At 43.4% G+C, this 22373-nt stretch overlaps 1 protein-coding gene across 1 annotated transcript; it reads left to right on the forward strand.

Annotated features, from left to right (window-relative positions):
- Positions 1 to 4567: 4567 nt before the first annotated feature.
- PTGS2 (prostaglandin-endoperoxide synthase 2) lies at positions 4568 to 13484 on the forward strand. Its single transcript, XM_082225491.1, has 10 exons — positions 4568 to 4811; positions 6658 to 6774; positions 6866 to 7009; positions 7730 to 7873; positions 8705 to 8886; positions 9565 to 9648; positions 9996 to 10242; positions 11036 to 11322; positions 11649 to 11796; positions 12724 to 13484. Exons 1-10 carry the CDS (start codon positions 4760 to 4762, stop codon positions 13125 to 13127), a joined length of 1809 nt encoding a protein of 602 aa, XP_082081617.1. The 5' UTR covers positions 4568 to 4759; the 3' UTR covers positions 13128 to 13484.
- The last annotated feature ends 8889 nt before the right edge of the window (positions 13485 to 22373 follow it).

Below are 22373 nucleotides of genomic sequence, written 5' to 3' on the forward strand. Positions count from 1 at the left end.
CAGAAGGATATGTATGCACTTTCTCAATTTCCCCCCAAACCACGGGAGCAAACCCTCCGTGTAAATTCAGGACAGCACAGTTTAACTCTTCCCTCGCTCCCATTTCGGAAAGTTCAAGCATGTCTTGAAAATTCCTCAGCTGGTTATTTTGACTGGTGTGTAACTGGAATTTATAAGTTTCTGGAATGCAGAGTTAAAGTAAATTATCAAACCATCAATTCTAGCATGCGGGGTGACGACAACAAAATAATATAATTTGGCATCTGAACAATTGGCATTACTGATTGTTTTATAATTTGGTATTGTGACAATGAGGCTTTTATTGGGTTATTGTACAGTGGTATCTCAGGTTAAGTACTTAATTCATTCCGGAGGTCCGTTCTTAACCTGAAACTGTTCTTAACCTGAAGCACCACTTTAGCTAATGGGGCCTCCTGCTGCCGCCGCGTTGCCAGAGCACGATTTCTGTTCTCATCCTGAAGCAAAGTTCTTAACCTGAAGCACTATTTCTGGTTAGTGGAGTCTGTAACCTGAAGCGTATGTAACCTGAAGCGTATGTAACCTGAGGTGCCACTGTAATTGAAAACTAATAAAAATTATTGCACAAGAAAATTTCTCAGCTGCAGTGAGCTACATGAAGGAATCCTACTATGGATTTATTCCCCGTCTACAGTGAACACTTCTTCTTTTTAAAAAGTTATTATTTTTAAAGGCACCTTAAAGGCTAACGCATTGCTACAGCATAAACTTTCATAGTCTGGACTCCACTCCATCACATACATTAAATAGGTAGATGAAAGGAGGATAACATCTAAAGGAGAGAGAGAGAGAGAAAATGTTAATCATGAGAACGGAGGAAAATGAAATGCAGATATTAGGCAGTCGCTCCCTTTTTAAACACACCAAAGACACATGCAGCTCCCTTCTTACCTGCTCTCACCTTACCTGGCTGCATTCCATGGCTTCAAAAACATTTTCTTCACCTTGACTCCTTTAAGTTATTGGAGCTGGGCTGGGAGAAAAGTGCTTTAAAGGAACAGCAAGCTGACGGGGACAGGGTTTGTTCCCAGCTTATGTGCTCCTCCTTTCTGATGAGATGAGAGAGGGAAAGGAAGGAAGTAGCTGGCATGCCAGGGTATTCGTCCATTTTGCCCAGTATTGTTTAGATCTGCTAACCAGAGCCGAGTGCAAAAATGAGGGAGCACATTTTGAGTGTAGGAATTTCTTTTTAGCACCGGTACAGAACTGAGACCACAGACCTTTCGCACAAAGGCCTGCTCCTAACTTTCTTCATTTCAGCAGCCTAATGTAGTTGGGGACAGGATGGATAAAAATCAGTGATTTTTAAAAATAATAATAATAAAAATCAGATTTTTAAAAATTTAAATTGGATTTTTTAAAATAAAATGCTTTTGCAGGAAACAAAATCTTTATAAAGATAGTTTTCTGTTTAAGTTACATTATAGTCCAAAGGCTATTTGTCAGCAAATAAGGATTTGTTCTAAGTTTTTCATGTGTACTAAAACACAGTGTAAGTTTTTTTTTTTAAAAAAAAAGTTTAACCACATCGGTTAACAAGCATGGATACATATGCTATAATGTTATTGTTTTAGTTAAATAAATTGTTTAAATTGTTCTTAAGGAAATGATTATTTTTCTCCTTCCAATAAAGCACAGCAGAAGAGTTGTCCAAATACAAACAATAATTTCATAATTATCTGACTACGCATTTCTGATAGAATAACTAAATCAGTAATTTTTGATGTAACTGTAAAAACTACTCTGAAAATTTATTATTCCAAAAACGAAACCTTCCTCTGGTTGTAAATACTAAGAGGATGCCAGCAAGGTTAAACCTTTCTGTAAAAAATGATTTAAATCAAGCCTTACGGACCAGTGATTTAAATCAAGTCTTACTGACTAGTGATTTAAATGGATTTGATTTAAATCAAATCCACCCTGGTTGGAGGAAACCATTTTGATGTTGGGATTGTTAAGCAATTGGTGACCCTTGCTGAACCCCAGAGATCTGTCAGCACATTCAGATCTAACTTCTGCCAGCCTCTGCCAACGTGCCGCCTCTTTTAAGTGGGGATGAAACCCATGCCCTTTCCACACACAAGGCAAATGTTTGGCCACTAAGCTGTGTGGTGCCCTTCCCTTTTTCCCCATGTGAGCAGGGCAAACGGCTGCTCACTGCAAGCAAAACAAGTAAACAAGCAAAACAAAGAAAGAGAAGATCAAATAAAGGGAAGATACCTACTTGTAAAGGTGGCGCTGTGGGTTAAACTACAGAGCCTAGGACTTGCCGATCAGAAGGTCAGCGGTTCAAATCCCTGCGACGGGGTGAGCTCCCGTTGCTCTGTTCCTGCTTCTGCCAGCCTAGCAGTTCGAAAGCACGTCAAAGTGCAAGTAGATAAATAGGTACCACTCCGGCGGGAAGGTAAACGGCCTTTCCGTGTGTTGCTCTGGTTTGCCAGAAGCGGCTTAGACATGCCGGCCACATGACCCGGAAGCTGTACGCCGGCTCCCTCGGCCAATAAAGCGAGATGAGCGCTGCAACCCCAGAGTCGGTCACGACTGGACCTAATGGTCAGGGGTCCCTTTTCCTTTACCTACTTTAAGGTCAACCTTACAAGGTTCTTGCAGTGGTAAGGCAGGTGAATTTAATACCGTATTTTTCTGTGTATAAGACGAGTGTTTTTTATCCAAAAATGATATAAAAACTTGGGGGTCGTCTTATACACGGGTGGTACAGAGAGTAGGCGCGAGTAGGAGACACACAGCAGTGATTGGGCGTGTGATTGGTGGATGAGGCCAGGTGTGGTCCGGATTTGTTGTTGTTGTGGCAACTGGTCGGGGGATTTGTGGCTGCGTTCGGTCAGACGATTGGAGCATAGCTGTCAACATTTCCCTTTTTTAAAAGGGAAATTCCCTTATTCCGAATAGGATTCCTCGCAAGAAAAGGGAAAAGTTGACAGCTATGGATTGGTGCCTTCTGCGAGGCGTGCAATTGGCAGCTGCGGCCAGGCGGTTGAGCGATTGACGGCCACCCCCATAAAAAGCTGGACAACTCTGGGCAATTCCCCCCCCCAAAAAAAGCTTAACATCTTCCCCCAATTTCTGAATTTGGAGTCCCAAAGAATAGGGGTCATGTTATACACGAAAAAATACGGTACATCCATAGGCGCCGACTCCATGGGGCCTGAGGGGGCCCGAGCCCCCTCAAAAATTCGTTTGGGGGGCTCCACCCCCCAATAATCTCAGGCGCCCCTCCAGCAGAGCGCCACCGTCGCCCCTCCCCCAGCCCAAAATGCACAGGGTCGGGCTGCCTGCATGCCTCCTGCCCTCCCTCCCGAGCAAAAGCTCCACCCAATTTCCACTCCAGAGCTGATTAATAGGCGCAGCACGCTCTCCCCTATTCGCTCACGAGGAGGCGGCGCCACTTTATCTGCATATTCATGAGCTTATTTATTATTCATGAGCTTTCGCGGGCTCCCCCAATATTTTTTATAAGTCGGCGCCCCTGGGTACATCAACATCACCCTTATTCTTATCCTTCCATAGGACCCAGAAAACAATACATTGTGTAACAAATGCTATCCAACCCAAATCATGCGGCATCCAAGGCTATATACCTGGGGCAGCAAAAATGCAACAATAATATTCTGTTCTAACCATTTGCTGTCTTTTCATGATATCCCAACTCACTCACTCCCAGCGATCCAGTTTGTGAATCGGAAGTGGGCACTGGGTCACCAATAAAGTGTGTGCGTGTCTGTGTGTGATGGGGGGGCGAACTTATAGGAGGCTTTGGAGAGATTTTGGAGCTGAGAGTCCACCCGGAGCATGCCGTTATTTCAAGATCCGAGTTCAGAATGTCAGAAAGGAGCGCGGTGGCGAGGAAGCGTCTGCGCTGGAAGCCAACCCAGACATTGCCTGCCGGAAGAATCACCTGTAACAGGTGAGCAGGCATAAACGCGAAGATCTTGCCGGAAGGCACTGGCCTTCCTTACAGTGATCCTCCGCAGGCTTGGGATCCACGGCAAGAAGTCGACCAACTTTAACCTAGCAAGAATCAGCATTCGCGGATCTGCTTCTGGCTTTAACTTCACGGCCCCACCTGGCGACTCTTTACGCGCAGGCTCCACCTCTGAGATCGCTCACAGAGCAGCAGGAGACTCTTGAAAATGAGGGTCGTGGGTTCGAGTCGCATGTTGGGCAAGAAAAAGATCAGTGAAATGTTGGGGGCTGGCGTTCTCCCACGTTTCCACAAACCCCATCGCGCAATATCCCTCTCCTTCCCCACCTCCCTCTCTCCCTCTCTCCCTTTCCCGTGGCAAATGCTGCGAAGTTCAACGCACAAGCCCACTTCGCTTCGATTTCAAAGCGGAACGAAAGGGATCGCCCCGCTTTGGGGCGGTGAGAATCCGTGCAAACCTGCGGGGAGAAAAGCGAGTGCCAAACGTTCCTTGTCTCCGCGCCACCCCCACTTGCGTCTCCGGGGGCGGATCCTGCTCGCTTCCTGCGCGCAATCGTGAGTCACTCCGGCTGCGCATAAAGGCAGCAGGTTCGCGCCAGCTGCTCCAGACTCGGAGATCACTTCAAGAGCACAAGCTGCGGATCTTGAACGGCGCTGGGCAGCTAGTGAAAGCTCCTCCTCGGGAATATCTATTTATATAATAATAATATTATATTATTATTTATTTTATCATATCCGCGATTTCGGAAGCTGAGCCTGCTACTTTGTGCGCTAAAAATGATTGCACCCTGCGTGGTCTTGTTTTCTCTCTTGGCCATCAGCCAAGCAGGTGAGTGCTGCTGATCTTTCTAAAATGAAGTCTGTGCTATCTACAAAAAAATTCAGTGCTGTCTTGAGCTGGGATGGTGGGGCCACTTACCTTCGGTGCAAATCCTACTGACTTCCTAGGGTTGCCCATTGCTATCTCTTTTTGTCCTTTTCCTGGCGCTCTTCGGGTTTTTAAGAAAGGATCCTGGCTACGCTTACCATTCAGAGTGGCGATGAAAAAAACCCCGAAGACCACCGATGCTGTTTTGTTGCAATATATGCAGGCTTGAACTTTGAAGGCGCCTGGAAATGTTTAAGTAACCCTGAAATGAGAGGTTAACTTGTAAAAGTGCTGAAAGTTGAGGGTGTCTCACACAGCAGTCCCCCCAAAAGTATTTTTTGGGTCAGGTTAGGTTAGGGGGGAAATGTCATGTAGGGGAGGAGTCTTAGTTATGGACTATAGATAAAAGTATTTAGAGTTTTTGGACTGTAAGAACATGAGTGGTTTTATCCTTGTATCTATGAATGTATTCTAACTGAATATAATTATTTCTGGCTTTGGCTCCTCGGCACCTATGTTGTCTGAATCAGGGTTAATTTCCTTTAACAAAAGGCAAATATAGAGGGGAAAAACAGTATCTCCTAGTGCTTTTCCCTCCTGCCTTCCATGCACTCATTCTGAAAAGATTAATGAAGCAGTAACTAAATATTACGCCCATTCATGCCCTTTCTTCTTCCTTGGCCAGGAAAAGTTATGTAAGGGAGGGCAAGAAGCTGAAAGCATCAAAAGTGTTTGATGGTGGTGCTAAGGGCAGCCTTTTTCTGTACGTCACTTGCCTAGCCTGGGGAGGTGCATCGTAACTTCTGTTTTCAAACTAGTGTATGCTTTCTTTCTTTTTTACATTCTTTTATTTATGTGTGGATAATCCATGCTGCAGAGTTAAATGTATGTAAATGGTTACCAGGGATTTTCAGAAGTGCATCCTGCTAAGTATCTTCTTAGGAGATGGTCAGAAACTTTGAGAACCGCTGGGGGCGGGGGGGATGGTGGCATAGAGGAAGGATTAGACCTCAATGCCGGTAGTACTCTGAGGCTTTATTAGAAGTTGCTGGTATCATTATGTTCACTTGAAAGTGAACTTAAGTTTCTTAGAGCACAAACCTAATCAGAGGAGGAAACCTAATTGGAGCTTGTTCACAGATACAGGGGTTGTATCCTTAGATACGCAATATAATGTCCTAGATGAAAGCTTTGTTACGTTTCAGGGATATGTCTTATATTTGCCTGCCTTTGTTCCTGCCAGTGGTACTAATTTCTGCTAACATGATCTAGTAAAAGTTGTACATGTTTCATAAGAAAGACTATTGCCCAAGAATTTAAATATTACGACTAGTGAAATCCATTCTTCGGGGTTTATATGGAGTAGGCAATTGCCTTCTCTTCCATCTTTGCCTAGAGCAGACTCCCCATTCTAGAAGAGTTTTTTTCCAGGTGAAAGTTCCTATGAAATGACTCTTCGGTGTCTGCAGAAGCAGCAGCTACGGCAGAAATCATTTCCCCAGCAACAATACAGGGGTGCTAGTGATGATTCTGTAGGCAGCTGCATTTAGAACTATTTTCCAAAATTGGGGTGCTTTCCACCCAAGATAGTTAGATCTGCCTCCTGCTGCTTCTACATGCTCTCAACAGCTACACCATAACCTCATGTGCATGATGCACTAACAAACTAGAAAGGCTGGATGCATTCTGTGGGCAAATATAATATGATGGTATCAAGTGGCAGTTGGTCTCTAGGGAACTAATCAATTAGCATTGGTCCAAGGGCCTTGATCTTGCTTTGACAGCACACCTCTTGATTCCCTTCCAGTTAATCCTTGCTGCTCAAATCCATGCCAAAACAGAGGAGTCTGCATGACAGCAGGATTTGACCGCTATGAATGTGACTGTACGCGGACTGGTTATTACGGGGAAAACTGCACTACACGTACGTATTCCAGAAAGTTACGCTTGCACAATTAGCATTGAGGAGCACTTAACAGTTTTTGCTAACGTTCATTGCGCTTCGTTCCTTACAGCGGAATTTTTTACTTGGCTGAAAGTGACGCTGAAGCCCACACCGTCCACAGTCCACTACCTTCTCACTCACTTCAAAGCAGTCTGGGATGTAATCAACAACTTCCCTTTCCTCCACAATGCCATCATGAGATACGTATTGATGTGTAAGTATCCATATCTCTTAATTCTACTTTTACACCACAGTCCCGTACGCATCTACTCAGAAGTAAGTCTCTTTGAGTTCATTGGCACTTGCTCTCGGGTAAATGAGCATTGGACCGGAGGCTTAAGCTTGGGGGTAGATATTTACCCAAGCACTTTGAAGTGCTATATGTTGGTTCCAATTTATTTTGATCTAATGCAGTAACCGCACTCTAGCCACTCAGCCTTCTAATAAATGGCATTAGGCAAAGCAATGGCTAAGTCAAGCTTCTTCTTTGGGTGCCATCTGCCTCTTTTTGAAGATAAGAGCAAAAGTTCAAACATTTCTTCAGAGTCCATGTATGGTACACACTGAAAATAGGTTTAGCCATTGTGCGTGACAGGGGTGGGGAATCTCTGTCAAAGAGTTTTGAGCACCCTCGCCAAACTCCAGTTCTTGGGAATCTGAGAGAAACCATTGATGGACATTTTAAGTGTAAGAATATTTCGGCGTAGTTGTAACCAAGAGACAAAAATGTAGAGAGAGTAAAATTGAAAATGGATTTTTACATTCCGCGTCACTTCTGAAAATGGACTTTTCAAGGTCAGATCCTTACCCCCTGTGGGGCTTAGACTGTGAAACTAGACTGTGTGGGAAGTCTTATGGAGAAGGTTCTCTGTCTCCATACTGTGGTCACTTAAGCATGGTCATAATTTTTCTGGTCCTTTCTCTCCCCTTCCAGCAAGATCCCATTTAATAGAGAGCCCACCAACATATAACAGCCATTATGGATACAAAAGCTGGGAAGCCTTTTCAAACCTTTCTTACTATACTAGGACTCTTCCGCCGGTAGACCACAACTGCCCAACCCCTATGGGTGTGAAAGGTAAGAAGGGGGGGGAATCTGTGCATGTGAATGTAAGAAAAAATGAAATATTATTCCTCCTGTATGTACACAAGGCCAGTGGGGACAACGCTGTCCTCCCTTCTCAATGCAATGGTTAATTATGTTCAGTGAATGCCTGAAAACGGCTTAAACATTAGAAAATATATCTGAAGGAGAAACACAAGGTATTGAGTGTGCATTGCAGCACATATTTTCCCAGTGAAACGTTCTGTCGTCCTTTGTCAAAGGAACAGAAAACTTGCTGTGGTTGTATATCAGCCAACAGGTTGTGTGTATATTGGCAACCAAATGAATAACTAACAGGTTTAAACCAAGACAACTATATTTAGTATGATAATTAACAATCGGACAGGTTCCAAACTGCAAAGAAACTATCAACATGCATTAAGCTGGGGTTTGACATTTTTAATTCTTCCTGTCAAACTCCTGTAGAACAGACAGGAAATGGCTGCAGTTATTCAGTCTCTAGTGCATGGGTAGGCAAACTAAGGCCCGGGGGCCGGATCCGGCCCAATCGGCTTCTCAATCCGGCCCGTGGACGGTCTGGGAATCTGCGTGTTTTTACATGAGTAGAATGTGTCCTTTTATTTAAAATGCATCTCTAGGTTATTTGTGGGGCCTGCCTGGTGTTTTTAAATGAATAGAATGTGTGCTTTTATTTAAAATGCTTCTCTGGGTTATTTGTGGGGCATAGGAATTCGTTCACAAAGTCTGAGGGACAGTGGACCAGCCCCCTGCTGAAATTGTTTGCTGACCCCTGCTCTAGTCCCTTGGGGTGTCTGAAAAATAAATGATTGCTTTGCATTCCAGGTAAGAAGGAGCTTCCCGATTCCAAGCTCATTGTAGAGAAATTTCTACTGCGGAGAAAATTTATTCCCGATCCACAAGGCACAAACATCATGTTCACATTCTTTGCCCAGCATTTCACCCACCAGTTCTTCAAGACAGATCATCACAAAGGACCAGCCTTCACCAAAGCTCTTGGACATGGGGTAAGATGGCAGAACTGTGACTTGGACTGATGAGTTATTGCAAGCAAACCTTTTTATCAACTCCTGCGGTGAGAGGGTTATCTTGCCATCCACAAAAGAGTTGCATCAATATTGTGATAGGCAGAATGTACAGCAAATCTTTCTTGCATAACCTCAGAATAGCTTGTTCCCACAATGTTATGTGCCCACTGTGTGGGAGAACCATTTGACTTTATCTGGTCAGTTCTCTAAAATACATAGCAATTAGGTTCTCCTCAATTTATGGAAAAATAACTATTGCAGCCCTGAATTTGGGGTGAAAAATGCAGTTGGTGTGTGTGTGTTTATAAACCGGTTTTGTCTGCAACACAACTTTCTAAGATAACACTTTAAGCAAGGGTGGTGGTGAGTTATACTGTTGTAATAGTGGTTGTTTACAAGGTCTCCTGTTTTTTGAAGTTGTCATTGAGGACAGCGCAAAAACTTGAAAGAGCTGCGCTTCCGAAATTTTATTGGTAATGACATTTGAGAAATAACATTGTTTTCCAACACTTTTAATGAGTGGAGAGAACTCTCGCTTCCATTGGAACGTTACTTCAACATATTATGTTCTGAAACATTTAGAGGGAGAATCTAATCATTTTTCTGTCTCATCTGACAAATTAAAATTAGATTTTGATGTTCCTATTTTTTCAACAGGTTGATCTAAATCACATCTATGGAGAAACTTTGGACAGGCAGATGAAACTCAGACTATTTAAGGACGGGAAGCTGAGATTTCAGGTTAGTTTGGATTCCTTCTGAAATTCCTGCAGTGTGCTGAGAAAACGAGAGCATCACTTATGTTAACATCTTTACCAGGAAGAGAGGAGCTTTCGTGTTTCCTTTGATGCAGAGAAACGCCACAGGCATTTCAATAACTGCATCAGACACCCTATTCTTACTAGATAACTATGTTTATCTAGATCAGTGCTACAATTTACAACAACCCCCTGTACTTGAAACCCACTGGAAATTGACAAGTATAAGCATATTATATTTTCACTGGATTTTAGTATTCTTGGCTGAAATTCAGTATGATAGAAGATTCTGTGTGTTGCCATGCTCATTTATTTATTTTGTAATTACAGATGATTGATGGAGAGATGTACCCACCCACGGTCAAAGAAACTCAGGCAGAAATGATTTATCCACCACACGTCCCTGAGCACCTGAAATTTTCTGTAGGGCAAGAGGTCTTTGGTTTGGTTCCAGGGCTGATGATGTACGCCACGTTATGGCTCCGGGAACACAACCGGGTCTGTGATATTCTGAAGGGCGAGCATCCGGAATGGGATGATGAGCAGCTATTCCAAACTGCCCGGCTGATCTTAACAGGTAATTCTTACAATCACTCATGGTTAACACACAATTACTTGATTAAATTTTGCTGCTGCTAGATGTGGCGATAGCCATCACCTAAGATGGCTTTACATGGGTTGAGACAAATTCGTGAGCCAACATCATCTGTTGCCTATGTTATCTAAGCAGAACATCCATGTATAGAGGCAATAGGTGTATGAATACTGAATAGGAACCTGAAAGAACGGCTTATTACCCTTTTGCCTTGATTCTGAGTTTCCCAGGGACATTTTGTTGGCCACCATTAGAACTGTATTGCCAGTCAAAATGCATTCTTGGTCTGAATCAGGAAGGCCATTTTTGTATTCTTCAGCATTCAATATTGTTTAGGAAATATAAGAGATCAGGAGGTGCTGTGGTCTAAACCACTGAGCCTCTTGGGCTTGCCAATCAGAAGGTCGGCAGTTCAAATCTCTGCAACAGAGTGAGCTCCCGTTGCTCTGTCCCAGCTCCTGCCAACCTAGCAGTTTGAAAGCACACCAGTGCAAGGAGATAAATAGGTACTGCTGCGGTGGGAAGGCAAAAGGCGTTTTTGTGCACTCTGGTCTCCATCACGGTTTCCCCTTTGCGCCAGAAGCTGTTTAGTCCTGGTGGCCACATGACCCGGAAAGCTGTTTGTAGACAAACACCAGCTCCCTCGGCCTGAAGAGAGATGAGCGCTGCAACCCCATGGTTGCCTTTGACTGGACTTAACCGTCCAGGAGTCCTTTACCCTTTTATTGTTTAGGAAATGAAAAGACTGACTGACTTGTTTTCTGTGGGGAAACAGGAGAGACCATCAAGATTGTGATTGAAGACTACGTGCAGCACCTGAGTGGTTACCACTTCAAGCTGAAGTTTGACCCAGAGCTGCTCTTCAACCAGAGATTCCAGTATCAGAACAGAATCGCGGCAGAGTTCAACACCCTTTACCACTGGCACCCTCTCCTCCCTGATACCTTCCAGATTCATGACCAAGAGTACACATACCAGCAGTTCATCTATAACAACTCCATCATGTTAGAACATGGTCTTTCCCACATGGTGGAATCCTTCTCCAGGCAAAGGGCTGGAAGGGTAAGAATTTATTTTCTACTAAGAAATTGCATAGCCTTCATCTTGAGGCAACAGGGTACATCTGCCCACCTGTTAAGTCACTCCAATATCTGAAAATGTTTTGAGCATGGGAAGAATGATTAGGGAAAGGGGAAATTTGTGGCACAGTTTTAGACTGCCTTCAACTTTCTCTGTCGTATTTCAGACAGAGGAGTGAATAGCATGAGCAAGTTTCTCACTGTAAATCCAAGAGATGGATAAATGTTTGAGGTCCATTTGATTTCAAAGGGGCTTGAAGTTCTGATCTCCATGTGGTTTCTCATATTACTCCATTTCTTTGATAACAGGTAGCTGGTGGGCGGAATGTCCCTGCTGCGGTGGAGAAAGTAGCAAAAGCTTCCATTGATCAAAGCCGACAGATGAGATACCGCTCCTTGAATGAGTATCGGAAGCACTTTATGCTGAAACCTTTTCAGTCATTTGAAGAGCTCACAGGTAAGACTTGACCTCTACTTGTAGAAAAACAAGAGCTTCATTTTGGGGGGCAAGGCTGCACAGCTTAGAGATCAAACTTCTGCTTTGCATGGGGATGTTTGGGGTCCAATTCTTGGCATCTCCACTTAAGGGACTGCAGTTAGCAGGTCCAGGATTATGTAGGCAGCTAAAGGCTAGATGCTCCAATGGGTTGGGATAGACTAGGTCATAGTTCAGTTCTATGCTGCCTCTCATCCCAAAAGGCCCTCAAGTTGGCACTCAAATGTTCAAATCCAAATCCAAGATTCAAGCAATATAACCAATAAACGAATTACTCCGTATTTCAAGAACTTGTTGTTTGAAAAAAAAGTGTTGAGTTCTTGTAGAAAAGCTCTGTTGTCTTTCACTGGAGATTGGGTAGTTGCAGCTCCTCTGACAAGATTCCTCACTGTCATTTCAATCTGCAATGAGAGATGTGCAAAAGGAAAACTACGTTCTAAGTATGAAAAGGAAGAAAATAGACTCTATGGGGGGGAGCTTCTACATTAGAGTTTTCATGAAGAAAATTCTGTGTCAATCCAAAGACCTTGTGAAGATATCTTAGAGTTGTTATTTCACTCATTCTTCTCCAAGTGCATTGATTTTTCTCCCCCTGCTGATGCAACTTTTCTCTAGAATTACAGACTTGGATATTCTCTCTCTCTCTCTCTCTCTCTCTCTCTCTCTCTCTCTCTCTCCCTCTCTCTGCTATTATTTTCTTCTGTATTACTTTCATGGCAGCTTTTGCAACAGCTAGAAGCCTCTCCCTGTCCTCTATAAGGCAATTTCCATTCTCCTTTTCAGAACCTTATAGAATAATTACTTAGTGATTTAGAACTGAATACAAAACCGTGGAGAAAAAGGCTGAAGTTTTACTACTATGTGGTTTTTTTGGTCTCTCTATTCCAGGAGAAAAAGAAATGGCTGCAGAACTTGAAGAACTCTATGGGGATATTGATGCTATGGAGCTGTACCCAGCCCTCCTTGTAGAAAAACCACGTCCTGGAGCCATCTTTGGTGAGACCATGATAGAACTTGGAGCACCGTTCTCCCTGAAAGGTCTCATGGGAAATGTCATCTGCTCACCAGAGTACTGGAAGCCCAGCACCTTTGGGGGCAAAGTTGGCTTTGACATAGTGAACACAGCCTCCATCCAAAACCTTATCTGCAACAATGTAGAGGGCTGTCCTCTCGTGGCTTTCCACGTCATAAACCCTGCAACAGCAGCAACGAATAACGTCAGCACCTCCAGCACAGCAAGAGACGAGATCGGCCGAGCTGTGTTACTAAAAGAGCGCTCTGCTGAACTATAGGGAACAGCTATTTGCATATTTATTTATTTATGATATCTATTATATTGTTGTTTTTGTTGTTATTTATAGTTCAGGCAAAACACCATGGATTTTTTTTCCTGTGCCTTGGCATCTAACCCACGATGCCAGACCTAAAGGGGGAGTTCTGCTTAGATTTGTAGGACTGGATCCCTTGGTTTTTAAAACTATCTTCTGTACCAGAAAGATGTATTCCAAAATGGATCAGGGCATTAGATCTGCTGCTTAAACTTGAACATAAACAATAGTTCTGCCTCTTCAACTTGACAGGTATGATCCTAAATACAAAACTATGTTACGTGCTGTTATCTGAGAGTCTGGAAGTGCTCAATTTTTTTTTTTTAAAAAACAACACAACAAAAATCCAGAACAGTTCTGGAAATCTGTGCTCATGAAAACTGTCCTTTTACAGAAATCTTTGCACTTTACAAAATAAATGTAGAATCCTTATGGTTTAGCCAAAGTTAAGGATTTTTACCCCCTGTTTATAGTAAACACAAACACTTAAACTGAGAGGGAGCATGCATGCAAATTTGGGGGAAAGGAAAATTTATTTTCACTACCTCTCCCATGTGACACAGCAATAGGTTTTGATAATGGACTGATCTTCATTTTGTTTGTGTCTATAACTGCACTTCCCTTTTATTGCAAACAAAGTTCCTTCCTCTTCTAAGAGTAAAACCACAACTGTGTAGGACGCAACCCAGTGAAACCGTTCACATGTAATTCCTCTTGAAATGTATAGGAGCTTGTAGTCTCTGCAGAATCTCAATTGCTTTTTAATGGAAAGTTTCCCCCTAGCTCTATATAATAGGTGACTGGAAGATGAAATGTTATTTTTGGGTTTTAATGCTCCAAACAAAGGCTTGGAACTGTAGCTTTCTCTTTCATCATAATTAAGAAGATGTAAAAAAACCAACACAAAAACAACAGTCCTTTCTTTTTCCTCCCAAATTAATAGTTTTCAGTTATAAAGAGTGGATCCATATCATTTTAACATCCTTGCAGAGACTCAAAGGCTCTATACAGAACAAGGGTGGACGACCTTTGTTGTAGAATATAACACTAAACCCATTCTTTCTGAACCCTAAAGTGCCTTCAGAGGAGCTAGTGAGATAGTTGTGCTGCCTCTTTTGAGATGCCTATGTAATGTGATGGGTGAGATATATGTCTCCCATAAGTAAGAACTGGAGTTTTGGATGTCATTTAGGACTCAAATCGATATGACTTGAGATATAGACCAGTACTGTAGGTTCCCAAGCCCTGCTTTTACACAGCACTTTATGTATACAAAGGCCATTTCAATTTTTGGATACTGACACTGCATTTCTGTTAATATTATTATACTGCAGTTTCTATATTTTTTTAAAAAAAAATTCTATTCCACATTTCAAGTTGGCTAATAAACACAATTCCTCAAGTAAACCAATAGGCACTTCAATTAATAACTTGGGTATTGTCAATTTTACACATTCAATTAGATGCTAATTAATGGACTGCTAACTTGGGAAATGCAACCTTATTGTAGGTATTAAACCTTTCATATTGCTTAAGAAATGCATGTTTAATACTATGGTTCTGAAGCCCGTACATTACTGGCCCTCTTGGTTGAAAAACCCTCTGTTATTTGTACTCTGCAAATTGATATAATGATTATCTGTTAAAGCAAAGTGCTAAAGGGAAAAATATCGCTGGAAAAGGAAATATTGGTGTAACCAAAGGAAATGTGGACAAAAGTCACCCGGAAACTCTTGAGAAAACTCCATGATATCTGCTGTTTGTGCTTTTTGTAGCACTCAGTGGAGGTTGCTGAGGAGAACTTCTGCTGGGTTGTGCCTACAGATTATAGGGCTAATTGTCCTTTTTGAGAACACTCTATTCCATTCCTCTTTGTTCTTTTGATTAGTTCAGGCCTAGAAGTTACCTCATCTCTTTCTGATGCCTATCACTTCTCCCATTTAAGTTCTTTCTCTTTGAAATTAGGACACTAGTCCTGCCAGTTCCTGAACTTTGTGTTCACTGTTCTTTCCCCACACAATTTTACCACCTACTCAGTGCTGTCTCCTCTTCCATGTCTCTTGTAATTATTAGATTGTGAGCCTGTTTTTCTTGGAACCTTTCTTTAAAAAGAAAAAGAAAAACATTTTTGTACATGACTTGCAAGTGCCGTGTGTGTTCTAAATAGCTGTAGTTCACTGTATGGTGCCAGTTTTATGGAATTATGTCTTCCTCTGCATTAAGTTCACTGGATATGCATCACGCAGCCTCATTTTGTTCCTGTAATATTTCCATTTTTATATAAAAAAAACACAAAGTATTATTTATCCCAGCCTGCTGGTCTTGGTTGGGCATTTAGAATGATGCCAGATTATGCACAGGGAAGAATTTTGTAGTGACCGCCATCCAGATAAAGTTAAGTCACATTTGTGTTGTTGTTAACATCAATGCGATTTAAGCCTATTCTCTGGATTGTGGCCTTATTTATTACTATAATTTTAAAACTGTTTGGTGGTGTTGTTTTTTTAACGTTCCATGATGTGCAAAGTGTACTTCTGCAAATAAATTATTTGAAAGCTAATTTGGTGTCTGTTGCATTTTTCAAATCCCATCGCAATGAACACTAGTGCAAGGAGGTGGGGCGTTTTTGTAGCCACACAGAAGTCGGGTTTCTGCACTCACTCACACATACAGACACCCCGGGCATCCTGTGTTCAGGAAGGCAAAAGTTGTTGCTGCAATTCAAGGGCACATTCTCCCCAGGAAGGACTACTCAGGGATGTGGTCTGGGAGAGGGATCTGATGAGAGAATCCTGAGGCCAACATTATCCTGGAATACCACATTCAACTACAGGCCCTGAACATCTCCAACATGGGTGCATGTACCCAAGATTCCTGCAGACTAAGGCTTTGTTCCCATTCCCATTTATGTGTACTCAATGCATTTTCAGTGTCAGGTTTTACACGACAGATATCCAAAGGATATCTGTATCCTACACTTTGGTGGTCAGTCCTACTGTCTGATTCTCAAACAGGCATCACACCTGTTGGAATCCTTAAGCTGTTCCTCATTTATCTCTAGCCAAGGTTTGAAAGTGATGTGAAACACACCTAGGGGAGCGGGGTGGACACAGTCCACCTTGAACAGGCCTACCATCTCTAGGCTAGGTAGACTTCGAAAAATGCAGTGAAGTGGAGGTTACAAAGAGGATGGATAAATAAGAAAAGAGGTAGAGAGAAAAGCTTCCCTAAACAGGGCTGCCTTCAGATGTCTTCTAAAAGTTTGGTAGTTATTTTTCTCTTTGACATCTGGTGGGAGGGCGTTCCACAGGGCGGGTGCCACTCCTGAGAAGGCCCTCTGCCTGGTTCCCTGTAGCTTTGCTTCTCACAGCGAGAGAACCGCCAGAAGGCCCTTGGCGCTGGACCTCGGTGTCCGGGCAGAACAATGGAGGTTAAGACGCTCCTTTAGGTATACTGGACATAGCCCATTTAGGGCTTTAAAGGTCAGCACCAACACATTGAATTGTGCTCGGAAATGTACTGGGAGCCAGTGCAGGTCTTTCAAGACCGGTGTAATATGGTCTCAGCAGCCGCTCCCAGTCACCAGTCTAGCTGCCGCATTCTGGATTAGTTGTTGTTTCCGGGTCACCTTCAAAGGTAGCCCCACGTAGAGCACATTGCAGTAGTCCAAGCAGTGGACAGGAGGCGGGCAGGTAGGGTCTCAGCCTGCATACCAGATGGAGCTGGCAAACAGCTGCCCTGGACACAGAATTGACCTGTGCCTCCATGGACAGCTGTGAGTCCAGAATGACTCCCAGGCTGTGCACCTGGTCCTTCAGGGGCACAGTTACCCCATTCAGAACCAGGACGTCCTCCACGCCTGCCCGCCTCCTGTCCCCCCAAAACAGTACTTCTGCCTTGTCAGGATTCAACCTGAATCTGTTAGCCGCCATCCATCCTCCAACTGCCTCCAGACACTCACACAGGACCTTCGCAGCTTTCACTGGTTCCAATTTGAAAGAGAGGTAGAGCTGGGTATCATCCGCATACTGATGAACACCCAGCCCAAACGCTCTGATGATTTCTCCCAGCAGCTGCATGTAGATGTTGAAAAGCATGGGGGAGAGGACAGAACCCTGAGGCACCCCACAAGTGAGAGCCCAGGGGTCTGAACACTCATCCCCACCACCACCACTTTCTGAACACGGCCCAGGAGGAAGGAACAGAACCACTGTATAACAGTGCCCCCAGCTCCCAGCCCCTCTAGATGGTCCAGAAGGATGTTATGTTCGATGGTGTCAAAAGCTGCTGAGGGATCCAGCAGAACTAGGAAATGGCTCTCACCTTTGTCCCTAGCCCCCCGGAGATCATCAACCAGTGCGAACAAGGCAGTTTCAGTCCCATGATGAGGCCTGAATCCCGACTGGAAGGGATCCAAATGGTCTGCTTCTTCCAGGTGTGCCTGGAGTTGTTCAGCAACCACTCGCTCAGTCACCTTGCCCAAGAATGGAAGATTTGAGACTGGGCGATAGTTGGGCATATTGGCAGCATCTAAAGATGGTTTTTTAAGAAGCAGTTTGATAACCGCCTCTTTCAGCGGGTCTGGGAAGACTCCCTCACCACCCTGCGAAGCCCATCGCCCAGCCCTTCCCGGCTAGCTTTTATAAGCCAGGATGGGCAAGGATCAAGGAGACAAGTGGTTGGTTTCACTCATCCAAGCAGCCTGTCCACATCCTTGGAGGTAACAGATTGAAATTGATCCCACGCAACTTGACTAGACAGGACTCTAGCACTCTCCCGCCCCTGCCCTGCTCCCACGGTGGAGTCTACCTCTTCCCGAATCTGAGCGACTTTATCTGCAAAAAAAACTTTGCAAAATCATTGCAGGAGATCATGTGGCCCGTTCTGGGCCCCGATGTAGCAGGTGGTTCCGCTAAATTGCGAGCCACCTGAAAAAGTCTCCTGCTGCTGTTTTCTGCAGATGCAATAGAGGCAGTGAAAAAAGTCTTCTTCGCCGTCGCTACCCCCACTTGATAGGCTCGACGTTGAGCTCTAACCCGTGTCCGGTCAGCTACAGAATGAGTTATCCACCACCGGTGCTCTAGCCATCTCAGCGATTGTTTCATTGCCCTCAGATCCATGGAAAACCATGGGGCTGATACAATTGTTTATGGAGAAAGAATAACAGAGTTGAAAGGGAACACGAGGATAATCTGTTCCAACTTTAATTGATCACCCCCCCACACACACTCTGCCACCCTTAGTTTGTTATGAATAAGGGGTGGAGTCTGCATGCTTCAGGTTTATAAGCCATCGCTAACTGGTCCATAAAAGCAGATCATCTGCTGGAACTACTCCAGACACAAAATTAGCACCAAGAACAGAAATTGCTAATCCTGCAGGTGTAAACAACGAGTAGGAGTTATTGTGCCACAACTCCTCAGGAATTTATCTTTATTATAATATTATATTTATATTAATATTTATCATATCATATCATATCATCATATTATATACTAAATAACAGAAGCTGAGTCTGCTAGTTTCTTCTCAAAGTTATGATTTTACCCTGCATTGTTTTGTTTTCTCTCTCAGCCATCAGCCAAGCAGGTGAGCATCGTGACTCCTTTCCCTCCTTCTCTGTTGACCCATTCAAATTAGTTATAACCATTTACAAAAGCCAGCGCTTTGTTGTGCTGCAGGTGTGTGCCCTCTTACTTCAACCTAAGTCCCGCTGAGTGCAACAGGACTTACTTCTGCGTAAGGATGGGACTGGGCTGTTAAAATGCACTCTCAAGATGTTTCTCATGGTAGTCTCTTCCTGGAGGTCCTTGGGTATTTAAGAACGATTTGGGGTTACAGTTATGGAACGAAGTGGCTCTTAACTGAAAACAACGGGTGGTGTTTGGAAATGTTTAAGTCATCCTGAAATAAGAGGTTAACTTCTAAGTTTCACACAGCTGTCCCTAAGAGGCATTTTATGGACAGGTTAGGTGGACGATGAAGTTAAAGGGGAGAAGAAGACTTAGCAGGAGCTCTACAGATAAGAGTTTAGAGTGCTCTGTTTGGACTGTAAGCGCATGAGTGGTTTTATCCTTGTATCTATGAATGTAATTTAACTGAATATAATTATTTCTGGCTTTGTCTCCTCAATACCTGTGTTGTCTGAATTAGGCTTAATTTCCTTTAACAAAAGGCAAACGTAGAAGAAGAAGAGTTTGGATTTGATATCCTGCCTTTCACTCCCTTTAAGGAGTCTCAAAGCAGCTAACATTCTCCTTTCCCTTCCTCCCCCACAACAAACACTCTGTGAGGTGAGTGAGGCTGAGAGACTTCAGAGAAGTGTGACTAGCCCAAGGTCACCCAGCAGCTGCAGGAGGAGGAGCGGAGACACGAACCTGGAAAATGCCTGTATTCTGCCTCCGGTGCACTCATTCTGAAAAGATTAATGAAACGCTAACTAAAGATTATGCCCCCATCCATACCCTTTCCTCAGTATCTCTGGCTGATTTTCTCACTGGGAAGGAAATGATATATAAGGGAGAGCAAGGGGCAGAAAGCTTTAAAAGTGTTTGATCTTGGAGCTAGTAACAGCCTTTCCCCCTCTACATCATTTGATAAATGGGGAGATGCGTTGGGACTACAGTTTTTAAACCACTGTATGCTTTGTCTCTTTTTTACATCCACTCATTTATATGTGAACAGTCTGTGCTGCAGAGGCAAAAGCAGGTAAATGATTTCCAGTGGTTCTGGAAGCGCTTATTGCTAATTAGATGATAAGAGATGATAAGAGATGATAAGAGATGATAATAAACCTATAGAGCCACGTTCAGGGGTGGGGGTGGGGGTTTAGAAACTGCAATGTCACTTATACAGTAGTACCTCGGGCTACATACGCTTCAGGTTACATACGCTTCAGGTTACAGACTCCGTTAACCCAGAAATAGTGCTTCAGGTTAAGAACTTTGCTTCAGGATGAGAACAGAAATCGTGTTCTGGCGGCGTGGCAGCAGCAGGAGGCCCCATTAGCTAAAGTGGTGCTTCAGGTTAAGAACAGTTTCAGGTTAAGAACGGATCTCCGGAACGAATTAAGTACTTAACCTGAGGTACCACTGTACTTTGAGTCTCTGAGACCATACATCAAATGCCATTCTGGGGCAGTGAAGACATAGGAAGTGATAGGATCAGATTAAAACCTGCTGAAATAATTAAATTCTCTTCCAGGTGCACAAGATTATACATGCCCACCCAATGGGGCTTGCTTTGGTTACGATGGAATGGGATTGCACAGAGCAGGATAAACTTGACTTTCTGATCTTCTTGTTTTAATTGCCGTTAACTGTTTAAATCGCTATGCTTTTGAAGTGGCTTGTTTCAGTGTGTATTTTAATTAAGAATGTTTTAATGCTTTGGTGGATCTGTTTTATTTTTGCATAGCTTTTATAATTTGTTTTATAGTTTCAAACCTCCTGGAAACGATTTTGGCAAGCAAGTAGCATAAAGATGAATAGCTGAATGAAAACCATAGTATATTTAGATATTGCATTACATTTGCTCCTGCAAATGAGAGTAATTTCTACCTGTAGGTTTTAGTTAAGATCATACCGTATTTTTCGGTGTATAAGACACCCCCATGTATAAGACACCCCCTCTATTTGGGGACTCCAAATTAAGAAAACACCCCTCAACACTACCCATGTATAAGATGAGCCCTAATTTTAAACCTAATTTTTTGGTTTAAAAACCTAGTCTTATACACGAAAAAATACAGTAAATCATACAGAATGACTCTTATTCAAGGATTCAAATATTTGGACTAATGAAATCCATTGTGTAAGATTTGCACGGAGAAAGCCATCACATTTTCCTCCATCTTTGCCAATAGTAGATTCCCCTTAATTTCATCCAGAGTTTTTCTACAACTAAAAGTTCAACTGGAAAGACCCTTTGGTGTTAGTGTGTCTTACTACTGTAGCACCAGTGGAAGAAAGCAATGTTGCCAGGTTGCTAATAATGACGCTGAATGAAGTTTCTTATTTATTATTATTGCATTTATCTCCCAGGGCAGCAAACAACAAGCAACAGAACAACAAAAACATCTTAAGAACATTAGCTGAAGGTGTAGATGTTCAGCAAATGTTCTTAAGAACAATTCCAATACTGATGCTCACTGGGACAAAGCCTACTTCAAAGGCTTGTTTCAAAGGAAGATCTTCAGTAGATGTCAAAAACACAACAGAGGTGGCACCTGTCTAATATTTAGGCAAAGGTAAAGGGACCCCTGACCGTTAGGTCCATTCGTGGACAACTCTGGAGTTGCGGCACTCATCTCACTTTATTGGCCGAGGGAGCCGGCGTACAGCTTCCGGGTCATGTGGCCAGCATGACTAAGCCGCTAGTGGCGAACTAGAGCAGTGCACGGAAACGCCGCTTACCTTCCTGCCGGAGCAGTACCTATTTATCTACTTGCACGTTGACATGCTTTCGAACTGCTAGGTTGGCAGGAGCTGGGACCGAGCAACGGGAGCTCACTCCGTCGTGGGGATTCAAACCGCCAACCTTCTGATCAGCAAGCCCTAGGCTCAGTGGTTTAGACCACAGTGCCTCCCGCTGTGACAGGAGGTAATTCTACAGGGTATGTTTCACCAAAGGCTCAGTTCTTATATTGTACAGAATGAACCTTGTTATAAGATGGCAGGTGCTGGAGGCCCTCAGCTGTAGAGCTCAGGAACTGACTGGGCAAATAAGGGGTGAATCCATCTTTCAGGTATCCTGGTCCCAAACCATATAGTGCTTTCAACACCAAAACCAGCACCTTGAACTTAAGGGTTTCCCACACCTCCATTTGCCCCATTGCTTCCTCTTGGGGAAACCCAGTCTTTAGTGCTGAATCGGAACAAAGAGCAATCGAGTTTCTTACACAAAGCTGTTTGTTTTGATTTATCACTAAAGAGTGTGTTTTCTGGGGGAAAGTAGCAGAATCAAGGCAAAACCCTAGGTCCGGCTATTAACTAGAAGGTTGGTGGTTCAAGTCCACCCAGGGATAGCTGTGGGCAGGATTCCAGAATTACAGGGGGCTGGACCAGGTGATCCTTGTCATGTGACAAAGACACATGAGAACAGAAGCAGCTAAGCAGGCTGGGAAGTGCTGGGACTGCACAATCATTTGGGTCTACTAAAGTTATTCAGGCCTAACTGCTAACTGTTGAGTCACTCTGACATGTGACTTAG

Source organism: Podarcis vaucheri (assembly GCF_965113315.1).
Source record: "Podarcis vaucheri genome assembly, chromosome: 6".
NCBI classification, from domain to species: domain Eukaryota; kingdom Metazoa; phylum Chordata; class Lepidosauria; order Squamata; family Lacertidae; genus Podarcis; species Podarcis vaucheri.

Coding starts and splice junctions, on each gene's coding strand:
- PTGS2 (XM_082225491.1), top strand. CDS start 4,760: ATGATTGCACCCTGCGTGGTCTTGTTTTCTCTCTTGGCCATCAGCCAA. Junction 6,775..6,865: donor CGGGGAAAACTGCACTACAC/GTACGTATTCCA, acceptor CGTTCCTTACAG/CGGAATTTTTTACTTGGCTG. Junction 9,649..9,995: donor ACGGGAAGCTGAGATTTCAG/GTTAGTTTGGAT, acceptor TTGTAATTACAG/ATGATTGATGGAGAGATGTA.